Consider the following 12,650-nt stretch of genomic DNA (forward strand, 5'->3'; position numbering starts at 1 on the left):
TGTACTAATGTCTCCACTTGTGTCTGACACCAAGTATGAAACCTAGATGAGCAGTTGGGCCACAAGCACGTATGCCGGCTCTCTAAACACCACCAACACATTTGCAACATAACAGAATAATTTTCTTTCCGTCGTATTGACCTACATTCTGGTCAAGAGTTTGATGAGGATTTCCGATGTATTTATAGCTCCTGTTGCCATTTGGTTTAAGTGGGGGGAGACATATTTCAATTTTCAAAGAGAGAAGTATTTAGTAGGCTAATCATCTTGATGTTTTGTGCAGCAGTTTATTATTTTAATGTGAGAGAAGAGAATTGTATAATTTGGCCAAATTGTCTTGCGTGTAGGCTACTATACGGTAGTTTGGCTGACACAAGTTAGGACTCAGGGATAGTAGCCTATACAATATAAGGAATGGCTACGTTAAGGTGCAGGGGGATGCTGCTTTGGCTGTTCAGTGCTTCTGCTGGTCTGTACTGTATGTTGATGCACAGTAAATGCTCGCAAGGACTGAATTAATCCTCGTCTTAGCCTCCTTACTCATCCTCCAGGCCAACATGACAAGGTTTAAGGCTCTGTAGAGGCTCAGGGATCCTGGAGAACTATTTTGCTGATGGGCACAACTTCCGCTAAGTCAAAGGTTGAGCGCTTCAGTTAATCCCTAACTTGGTTGGCATATTGACTATTTGTCCAGGATTAAAGTGCTTGGAAAGCGGTTGCAAGGTTTTTTCTCTAGATGCTGTTCGGGGGGGAAGATATCACTGCTCTATTAAGATTCTTCGAGGTTTCTTGGTAGTAATGTAAAACCATAAAGAGGCTTTTTATTTTTCCATCTTGGAGTGCTAACATGGTTGGTGTGTGTGAGAAATGTACAAACAGAAATAATAAATTGGTGTGTAATTAGTTATGGTAAATTGACTTGCGTTTATATAGTGCATTTCTAATCTTCCGATCACTGTCAACATTCACCCATTCACACACGCATTCATACACTGATGCCAGAGGCTGCCATGCAAGGTGCCAACCTGCTCACAAGGATCTAATCTGATCATACACACACATTCACAAACCGATGGCACAGCCTTCAGGAGCAATTTGCTGTTCTTGCCCAAGGACACTTGTGGCATGCGGACTGCAGGAGCCGGGGATTGAACCGACTGGGTCACAGCCGCCCCTGTCGCTGCAGTGGAGCAGTAATCTCAGTTTCCAATGTTGTACTGTCATTACAGTACCACCACACAGAAAATAGACATTTGCTCTTATTCCCAATGATGATATTGCTGGATGGACGACAACACACATTTCATTGCATGTATGAAGGTATTATTTGTGCAAAACACCTGAGCACCTGTGAAAGTGTAAGTTGTTGTAGAAAATAGCCACTTTTGCTCCACATTTCACTGAGATATGTGGTGCAAAAATGAGAGCATGCATTACTTGTCATTTGTGAGCGAACAAACAGCATTTGAGACTAGTAGCGGCAGATTCAAGCAGTTATAGTCATTCACTTGTATTTGGGCTAGAAAAATATCCAAGAAAAAAATAGTATTCATGAGAAAATGTTGTACAGGTGTGCAACTCTCATTACCTGACTCCACATACGGATTTTTCGTATGTGGATTCCTTCATAGAAACGTCTCCTCCAGCACAGAGTAAATAATCGTATGCATACAATGTAACTAGAAGTGCACTCGGAGAGCGCAGACCTCCGCTAAGGCAGGTTTCATGTACATTGCTCCCCCCCCTTTCAGCTTGCGCCATCATCCTCATGTGTTTTTGTTTATGTTGAGATGAGCTGTACGTCGCTGCCCCCCAGCTGCGTCATGAACGCGTCATCAGTAACACTGCGCATGTCTTAAAGCCTGTGGTGGTTAATACACAGGCTTAGTGGAGTTATTAAAAAAAATTCCTGAAGCCGGATCATGATCCGGATCGACACCAATATCTAATGGATTGTTCATTGTGCCACACCCCACCCCTCCAAAAAATTTCACTCAAATCCATCTCTGACTTTTGGAGTAATCGTCCAAAGGGCAAACCAACAAACCAACACCCGTGAAAACATAACCTCCTACCTAGGCCTTTGGCCTTGGCGGAGGTAATAAGGCTGTCTGTTGTGTGCATACAGGTGTACAGTACACATCAGAATGAATAGCTACTTGGTCTATCTTATATCCCTTTGCAAGCAGGTACATTTAGTGGATTTTAATGGTGCCATTTGGGCCTTTTTATTAAACATGGGCTAATTCCCATGATTTATATAACAGTAAGTGTAATGTAGTAATTTTCACCATATTCCCAAGTCTTGTGTGAATGCTTTCATAGTGAAACATTTGAATTAGATCTGGCCCCTTTGTGTCTTTGTTGTAAGGTCAGGAAGTATATGGATCCAGACAATTGGAAAATACAGCTTCAAGATGTTTGACCCTGGGCCAGCAGGGAAACATGTGATTCATTACATCACCAGAGTGCAGCAATACTGAGAGTCACTTGAGGCTTATCAAAGTCGCTGTCCCGAAGAGGAAGAAAGCATCCAAAACACTCGTGGCAACATTAAATTAATTGCATTAAAAGAGCAAAACACTGCTTCTCAGCCTGGTGTTTAGTTGCTCTTTAAATGCACATTTTAACCCCTGACACAGTTAAGCAAAAAAGGTCCCTGCAAGTCATCATTAATCTTGTTTATTAATGATACCAATCTCAGCAGAGTAGGCTTTGTCTGTTGTCAGTTTCACCCGAATGTGTTACAGTCACTTTCTGCCTCAAAGATTTTTGAGAAATAATTTGCTCTGCTCTTTTGTTTGCAGTGTTTTTTATATCTTGGTACTTGAGAGTGAATATTGTCAACAAATGGAAAGTGCTCTAAATCCCTTTTCATCCCTGCTCTTGTATCAGAAGGTCATAATAACAAATAACTGCCTACCTTCCTTGCTGAGACACTTGTGTGCTATGACACTGCTCAAAGGAAAGTCCATTTGGGTCTTTTCACCTGCTGTGGCACTCAAAAGGCCATCTATCCCCTCCTGGGGCATTCACGCTTTACGTTTCTCTCTGAATCGTTAGAGCTATCAGCGGAAAGTTAAAAAGAAAGGAGAATGATATAAATATGCCCGAGTTATCTGTCCTCAAGTTCTGTGATTAATGTCAGGACCCTGTCTGTCATCCTTCCAGTCTAAAAGCAGATTTTCTGTTTTTCTGACCCACAGGATCATCACGAAAGCACAGCGCCTCTCATTGGTGTCTGCAGAATATTGCACAAGAATCAGTTGAAAGCTCCGATGAGGAGTTCTTTGATGCCAGAGGTTAGTATTACATTTTATTTCCCCATTTTATCTTGTCTTCACCTTGTCGCTTTTCTGTCTCTCCGATAGTAATAGTCTCAGAAATGGACTGAACTTCTCACTTTTCCATCAAGTGTGTACACTTGTGACTCTTATAGCCCTTTTTTTCCACTACAGGAACTTAATGAAATGTAACATGTAGTCGTTGTCATGTGTTCTGCTTTTGTTTCCAAGTTTCTGAAACTACAATTTGTTGCCAGCAGTGTTACAGATTGTGACTGGTCAAGCAGACTGCAACAAACCCAACAGTAATCACTATTTTGCTACTGCATCTGTATCGACCAGGGCAACGAATAGAAAGACATAAAGGAACCACATAGAACACTTGTTGGACAAGCCGACATGTTCAGGTCCTCAGCAGTATTTGTGGAGAGGAGGCCAGAAAGAGCTGGAGTCAGCAGCTAGAAATGAAATTACAAAGATGATTTCTCAGCGTCTGGCAGAAATGTGGCTCACTCAGCCAAACAGTGCAGGGGGAAAAAATAATAATAAAAAGATTAAACAAAGGATCATAATATGCGCTTTGGAACAAACCGAAAAACTTCTAGAGGTTTGATGCTCTTTGACTGAACAGCTGTGGCTGATTCAAGGGCAATAAACGGATCACGTCTTATACTGCGTCGATAACAATATCAGCGCCACTACATTGCTGTCTGTCCAACAAATGCTATCCGTCACTCACCTACCAAACAGGACAAAGAGAGCTGCGATGAACAATTACTTACATTATTGGTTAATCTGCTATTTATTGTCTTGACTAATCATTTGTTCTATAAAATGTCAGAAAACAATGAAAGATGTCCCTTACAGTTTCTTAAAGCATCTTTAAAGGGATAGTTCGGGTGTTTTGAAGTGGGGTTGTATGAGGTACTTATCTCTAGTCAGTGTATTACAGTAGATGTAGATGATGTCGACCTACAGTGGATGACGGTTCTTCAAACCGGGGGCCGTCGGCTACTGTAGGTAATACACTGACTATGGATAGGTACCTCATACAACCCCACTTCAAAACACCCAAACTATCCCTTTAAATGTCTTGTTTTGTCCAAGCAACACTTTAAAACCTAAAAAAAATTCAGCTCACTGTAGTCGAAGACAAAGGAAAGCAGCAAATAGGGAATATTCTGCATTTTTACTTTTGACTAATGACTTAAACGATTGAGAGAAAAAGAGTTGCAGACTATTTTTCTGCCAATTGACTAATTTAATTTAATCAACTCATTGTTCCAGCTCTAGTAAAAGTGGAAGAACCTCCTCATACCGAAAGCCTCCTAAAAGTTTAGGTTATGGGAAGCCCAAAGTTACAGGTTAAGTTCCAGTGGTGAAAAAGTGCAGTTTGTCTCTTGTTTTATAAAGTTGGGGGAATGTAGGACAACTGTAATGAACAAATCACAAGGTTCAGAGGAATGTTCTGGCAATTACTGTATATTCTGGTTTGGGGTGGTATTATTTAATGTGCATCTGTGATTGTTGCTGTAATGACTGAACTGGGTGAAATTGGACTTCATAAGAGAGCCTGATTTCAGAACAAAACAGAATGGGAAACAAATGGACCATGTATTAATTTCCATCAATCCTAATTAAACCGATTTCACTGTCCACTTTACTGCTAAAGCTTCTTATAAATGTATTCAAGTTGTCAGACTGACCAGAATTAGACACACTTAAGAAGATATTGGACTACTAGCCTTTTCACTGTCCCAGAGGGAGTCAGTCAGAGAATAAGTAGAATACTTATCCCCTCAATTATCCACTACAAGTGCTTATCCCGAGAGACTGACTGTAGAGATACTAATCTGTGTTGTTATTATTGTAACATGTTCTTATTTTACATTAAGTCAGTCAATAGCCAGGGGTATGCTGAGAGTTTCTGGTGTCCAACATTCCTTCATATCGTCTAAAAACATGCTGAAAATGAGGCTCAGTGGGAAACAGATTAGAGGCCGTCTGCTATGCTCCATTTCCACTTTTGTCCGTGAAGGAAATTTTAAGTGCTGCGGTATGAAGACACATGTTATGTGTATGGAAATGTGATTAATACATTTTTCATTCTCTTCCGTCGTTCACGCTCACTTTTGTTTAACTCATTTCACTTTTCATGCCTCAACCTTTCATTTGCTTCCCTCCCTTAATTTCACTTCCTTTCCCCTGCATATTCTGTTTTGCCATAAAAGGCACGTTCACTGCAGACTCGCAGAAAACATGAAATATTTAATCCTTATCACAGCGGTCTCGGAGCAGTGCTGTGCATTGCCTGAAACTCATTTTGTGAGGCTGGTGTCACGGTGCCTTATCAGCCTCGGGGAATCACCAGGGGATAACATAACGTGTGCATGTGTTGTATGTGAGCAGATGTACCCCATCATCCTCACTTATACGTACCATCTGCAGCACGAGATTCCACTCTCAGCCGTGAAATATCTTTACTGAGTGTGAAGGGACGCAGAATGAAGATGCCCTTTATCTCTTATTACATGGGGAGAGATTGCACACAGGTGCATTTGGTGTCAAACATAAGCAAAGAAATGATCAGATGTTTGTTGTGTGTGTGTGTGTGGTTGTATTTCATGTTATTTAGTTCAAAAAGTATGAATTGTTGACATTTTGGGAAACCCACTTACTCACTTTCTTGCAGAGAGTTAGATGTGACAGTTGATATCACTCATGTTTGTACTGTAAATATGAAGCTAGAGCCGGCAGCCGGTTAGCTTAGCTTAGCATAAAGACTGAAAGCAGAGGGAAACGGCTAGCCTGGATATTTCCAAAGGTAAAAACCTACCAGCACCTATAAATATCACTACTTAACATGTTATATCTCATTTGATCAATCCATACAAGACTGAAGTGTAAAAACAACACGTTTTGGAGTCACGTCGTACCGGGCAACTAGCGAGACTCCAGATAGTCACTGCACCCGGCCATGAAATAGTCAGGACCATAGAGTGCTACAGGAATGAGTCCCAAAACCCTGTAATGAGTCAGTATTTTAGCACTTTCGGTTCCCTCGTCTGGAAGTCAATGGGTTTTTGAATGGGTTTTTAGTTAGATGCCTGAAATAAGGTCTATGGTTAACACAAGCTTAAGAGATTTTACACTTTGTTCTACAATATAAAATACATCAATAAATATCCCACTTGTGAATTTTGAAGCTTTTACAGTATATGTCTTAAAAAAGGCGGTTTCTAACAAGTGGCTAAATTAGACTACTAAACATCACCACGCCGACTCGTCCGCCTTTACATCCTCGCTGTCTATACTCACGCTCATGAGATTATATTACAGAACAAAACGTGTAAGTATCTTAAATGTTTGTTTGCCAACATTAGCTTATTTTCTGCAGTAATCCAAAACCCAATGGAAAAATCCCATTGTTTTTTTGTCGAGGGAACCTGTTCGGTTCTACCTTCCGGGTTTGTTGTTTTCACTCTTTGGTTTTTTGTATGACGTGTTAATTAGCGAGCTTTAGAGCTCAAATTTTTGTTCCCATGTTTCATTTCAGGCTGTTTTTTTGTTCCACCTCTAATTGGCTTATTATTTGCCATCACGACGATGCACACAGGACTCTGTGGCAGGCCAGTGTTTATTCAGGTCTTTTAGGTTGTGAAAAACCTTGGATTATCCTTTCAAGTCGCATGGAAGCATGGCTGTCCCAAATCAACAAAGATGCTCCATTATAGAAAGAGTGACATTGAAACATGAAATATAACAAAGCTTTTAAGAAAAATAAACCAAGAAAAGATAGTGGGAGGTGTTTGAAGGGTGTTTATTCCTTGCGGTTGCTATGTGACTTTATTGTCTGAGCTCAGGGGGAAAGTGGAGCTCAGTCCTGCAGAAAAGGCAATGGGGCAAGTTATTCCAAACATAAACATATGCTCAGTATGAAGGATGCCTCCCTTAAAAGGGAAACACTGCAGTCAACTGCTAACTGTAAGACTGTGACTCTCAATGTCAGCTGCATATACAGTACAGTAGCTGCTCTGGTAGCTTTTATTTCTCCCAGGTCCACTGGATGTATGTTTTCTTTAGCCAGAAGCAATTTCAGCCTTTTATAGAAAAGCAGGGAGAGAAACTGAAAGAATTACACTGAAGAGTGACTGAGGGGGTGTTTGTCATATTATAGGCCAACCACTCAAACCGCCACAATAAGCTTGAGGGGAATTTTATTTATGTGGTTATGATGAATGCCTTCATCCACACTGCGTAACCCAGTGGACCCAGAGAAAACCATGAAAATGTATGAAGACTGTCAGCGATTTGCTCAGTTTCCTGCTAAAGAGATGAGCCCTGACTGTTGTTGTTATTGTGTACAGTATGTGTTTAATACCATTGTCTTGCTCATGCACTGTCTGTGCATAGATTATTTTGTAAATGCAATATCTTATCAGGAGCCTCTCAAGGCATCTCAAGGGGCTCATCCTCGAATTCTGAGTGTTTAGAAATGGCTATATTCTCACTTTTCAATATACTTCACTGGTGTCAGTGTGCAGTGTACTTCTGAGCTGTTGAAGAACAAAGCTTTGAAAATGCATCCTCAAGTGCAGGCCGCAAATATTTGACATTTTCTCAGTTTTTTCCTCTGTAACCCAGCCGATTGGATTGGAAAGGAAACAATGACCATAAGAGAGATAACTTTTATCCTTGAAAGTGTTTAAGGTGTTAGCAATCATACTGGGTTGACGATATAGGACTAGTGGCCCTTTTTAATACATTTTAGGAGAATGGAGCAGGACAATGATCCTAAACATTAAGCCAAGGAGTTATTTTATGACCACAGAAGTTTTATTTCCTGTCTGGCCAAATCTGTCACCTGACCTTACTTCTTGAAGACCAAGGCCCTAAAAAAGTGTATCACAGGTCTTCCAAAGCCTCATTAAGAAGATGCAAAGTGTCTGCTGATGTCTGTGGGTCCGCAGCTTTAGGCCTTTTAGACTTTAGTCATTGATTGTAAAGTATTCGCCAAACTAAATATCAAATACCATGACTGTATTTAAGAATCTACCTAAGACGCAGGTCTTTCTGTATGTCCTTTGCATATCTCGAGAACCGCTCATCCGATCTACTTCACACTTGGCGGGTGTATTGCTGGGGACCCAAGGGAGTGCAGTGTTGAATGTGGTGCAACTTGACCAGATGGTGGCGCTATAACAGGGAACTTTATGTTTTGGCATGTAACTTATAAACCGTATTTTGTAGGTCCAGACAAATCCATCCATATGAGTAACACACATTTGTGTCTAGATTGATTGTCCACCATTTTTAATTTGTCCGAATCTGACTTTTTGCTACTCCTACAAATGTTGAGCAATCGTCAAAACATTTCAGGACCAAGCCGGAAAAAGTTACATTTTAGGATTTTTGATGTTCCATACAGTTTTGCTTTATTAATGGCCCTCACAGTTTGCACAAATGCTGTGGGCAGGGTTTATATAATACCAAAAATGTCATATCTCCTTAGGGCCCTGACACACCAAGTTCGGGGCCCTCGGTGAGCATCTGTCAGCCTAGTTTTTGCGGTGTGTCCCGCACCGTTGGCTCTAGTCTGCCCAAGTTTTTTTTTGGGCGGTGCCCGTCGATGAAAAAAATCACTCTGATTGGCTGTTCAGCTTAAATGAATCAGTACACAAGAAGAGAAACAGAAGTGAGGGAAGCAAGCAAACGAGTAAAGTCAAGAGGAAAAACACAGAAGGCTCTACTCATTTTTCATCTTCATCTCATCTGATCTTTCCAATACACAGATATATTCACAACAACATGGCCATCTAGAATGAAGCTAAGTGGTGAGTGAGAACGGTGTGAAAATGGTCGGCAAACACCGCTTTTTTTAATGTATGTATCATAACAACGGCTTGTATATCTGCTGTCCTTGGTCTCCCGGTTTCCCTTTTTGAATGATGAATACAAACTACCGCGACCTGCTGGTGTGGAGAGTTATTTCATCTCATGCAGGCGCAGAACGTACGTGGTAGTTGGCTGTCGGCTGTAGACTTTGCAGTGTGTTTGAGCGCAACTTTTTGGCCAAGGCAAATGTGACGTTAGGCAACGCAACTGGTGGCCTTCGTCACCGCTAGTTCTCTGATGTCGGGTTGGTGTGTCAGCGCCTTTAACGCTTTGTGCTATTGTGACCACATTTGGTGGACATGCGTAGATATGATGTCTGAGAGGCCATGACAAATTTGGTGCCTTTTAGCCAATAGGTGGCGCTGTAACAGCATCATCTATCTATAAAGGAAGTATTCTCTGTTTGTCTGTCTGTGTATGTATGTGTGACCTTGTCCTTTGAATATCTTGAGAACCGTTCATCCATTAAACTTCACACTTGGCGGTTATAGCCATAAATTGGTTTTCGACAATGCTGCAAGCAGCACTTCTGAGGGCCAAGCAATCGGTCCATTCCGGATGGACACACATTCCAAACAGGCACTGCACTATTATGTTAAATTATTCAACCACTTTGGTCCCCTAAACCGGATGATCACAGCAGAGTCGGCTGCAAAATTAATTCATTTTAAATTTTAGGTACTGAGTTCTCGAATGCTAAATGTTGTCTAAACGCAAGCAGCCATATATGAACTTTCCCTAAATAAAATGTATTTTAACATTAGCAAAATTATGATTTAGATAAACATATTTATATATTGTTTGTATTTCCTTATCTGAATTGGGGGTGTAAGTATAGAGGGTGTTGTATGCTGTACAGATTGTTGAGTAACATTTTTGATTGATGATTTTGAGTCATGTAAATAAAATTCACTTGAGTCATAAAGAAAACAACATGAAGAAAAACAAATCAGAGCAAGCATTAGACGGTAACCTTGACGGATGGTAAAATATCAACAATATAAACCGTACTGTAAAACAGGGAAGCAGATATGAAATCCATCAACATCTTTGCGTGTTGTTTCTTTTGAGAACTGTGACTGAGGTTCAGTCTCCATCAGTTGACGTCAGCCTGTGTTTGTGTGACATGGTGAGAAGGCAACACAGAAGTTGGCTGGATGGTTTGATGCTGTCGTCTCTGTTGATCAACTCCTCTGACATCGGCACAGCTGCCCCTAGCAAATCCCAACAAACATGGACACACAGTCACACACTAAAACACACACTCAGGATGAGTTTGTCACATCGTCGCAGCCCCCCTGAGCTGGCCTGCAGTGATGATGAAAACAGAAGTGTAACACAGACTTCTGTCAGAGCAGAGAGTCTCAGACCGACATGAAGACACACAGAAAGATCAAACTGAAGATACTGAGTGACTTCATGACCCGTCCATAGTCTACCTCCACAGTCACCTGACCTCCACTATCGAGTATAAAAACGCTCACTTTCCACCAGTGGAAGATAAAGCTCCAGTTTATCTGCAATCCAGATACAGAAGCTGTTAAATGTGACTGTTGAAATGAAAGAAAGGCGATAAGAAGGCATTTGAAGCAAACATTAAAAGAAGAAAAACAAAATCCAAAGTACTCTTCTTAGGAAAATGTTAAAATTTCAATTGTAGTGGTTCGCTCAAGAGAATGCACTCTGTGCTCAGTGATGAAGCATCATGCGTCACAAGTTTTACTTTGAACTACCGGTAGAATTAATGCTTTTTAACCCCTGACAGTGAAGAGCGCCATGCATTTCTTTTCTTTGATGTTACTCCACAAAAGGACCTTTTACTGAATAATTTGTTGAATTGCTTTAATATTGCAGGCTGTATTCTGCTCACATTTCATGGTCTTACTTTGCCAATAGCACCATCTCGTCTTCATCAGTTTGCTGAAAAAGCTCAGTGGGACCGAAGCCTGCATTTTAAATATTTGTTTAACAAGATGAAACGCTGTGTGCTTCAGCCAGAAGATTTTGGCTTTGTTTTGGGTCGAGGATAACAGTGTCAGTTTTGCTATTTGTGAGATGCGAAGACAATATTTAGATGTCTGTAGCCTTGTGTGTTTCTATTTGAGAACTTGATCAAGAGAGAAGCTTCATAAAATGTCATTTCTTGATGATTTAACCCTGTTAACAGAACAAATTCTAGTGATAAATTATGTCAAAATACACGCTAAACATATATTTCTAGTGTTTTTGAAGTACAGACTGTACTCTGTGATGTGGAATCTCATACATATATACAGTATCTTTATATGCACTTTCAGTTAAGTGTTTCATCTCTTTCATGGCTGTTTCTGGTGAGCAGCTGAAGCAGCGGGAGGTATTTATGCAGGATTGCTTTGCCATCCTCTTTTTACTCCTTTTGAAGAATCTGATGAATTCCAGTGGCCCTCCACTCGCCTGTAGTAATACAAATGAAAAATCATACCTCTCTTCCACTCAGCATACTGATGGTATCCCCTTCCAGCTCACAGCCCCGCCCCCACCACCCCCAGCATCACTCAACCTCCGTTTACCACTCACACGTGTAAAAACCACACAGATTTGTGCACGAGGGTGAAACGTCTCATTTTTCATCAGGACTGAAAGGGCCTTCCGGCTGCTCGAGCGAACGCCAAGTCGATTGTCACATTGTTCATTGATGTGAGCTGTTGACAAATTTGCTGTGCGTTAATCCAGATCCGTTATTTGATGGCATGAATTTAAATAATGAGGGGAATTGACAGATTGAGCCTAAAAGGTAATTCATGGTGTCGCCTGCTCCCACAGTTTAATGACATAATAAATTGCCACTGGAGGTAAACTATGTTTCTATGCAAGTAGGGCATCGATTTATTATAAGTCTGCTCGCTTATGACGTAGCTGTATTCCACTCTGCACTATTTGTGGATGGGAACTGTGTATGCCAGATAGAAGAAGTCACTGCAAATCTGTAATGACAAAAGCTGTTAATAAAGGTTGTCAGAATAAGCATAAAACTTGGTGGTACAATTATACATGCCCATATAACATAGTAACACGTGTCTTAAAGGAATAATTTAACATTTTGGAAAAAAACACTCTCTTGCTTTCTTGCCCAGAGTTAGATGAGAAGATCGATACCACTCTCATGTCTGTCCGTCAATATGAAGCTACAGTCAGGAGCTGATTAGCTCAGCTTAGCATAAAGAATGGAAACGGCTTGTCTTGCTCTGTCAAAAGATAACAAAATTGGCCTACCAGCACATATACATGTAACAGCACATATACTGTATAGTGCCTATCTTACATGCAGTTTATCCCTGAAATGTTGAGGAACATTTCCTGAATAGGGTCATGTGTGAATGGGAGCAGGGAACGATATTCACGGAAATCTTTGCCGCCAATCTCCCACCTCAAGACCTTGTAACATTTTAAGGAAAATGCCGGTACGGCTGTGTTGTGAATGAAAGCAGAAAT

At 40.8% G+C, this 12,650-nt stretch overlaps 1 protein-coding gene across 2 annotated transcripts in view; it reads left to right on the forward strand.

The window, feature by feature from the left end:
- The window catches only part of pitpnm3 (PITPNM family member 3), a 106,280-nt gene that overhangs the window by 16,875 nt on the left and 76,755 nt on the right, over positions 1-12,650 (forward strand). For both annotated transcript variants that reach the window (XM_037775637.1, XM_037775638.1), the window contains exon 2: positions 3,207-3,302. In XM_037775637.1, the coding sequence (XP_037631565.1) occupies positions 3,207-3,302 (96 nt within the window). The remainder of the gene's footprint in view (positions 1-3,206; positions 3,303-12,650) is intronic.

The sequence above is a fragment of the Sebastes umbrosus genome, chromosome 7 (assembly GCF_015220745.1).
Source record: "Sebastes umbrosus isolate fSebUmb1 chromosome 7, fSebUmb1.pri, whole genome shotgun sequence".
In the NCBI taxonomy this organism is placed as follows: domain Eukaryota; kingdom Metazoa; phylum Chordata; class Actinopteri; order Perciformes; family Sebastidae; genus Sebastes; species Sebastes umbrosus.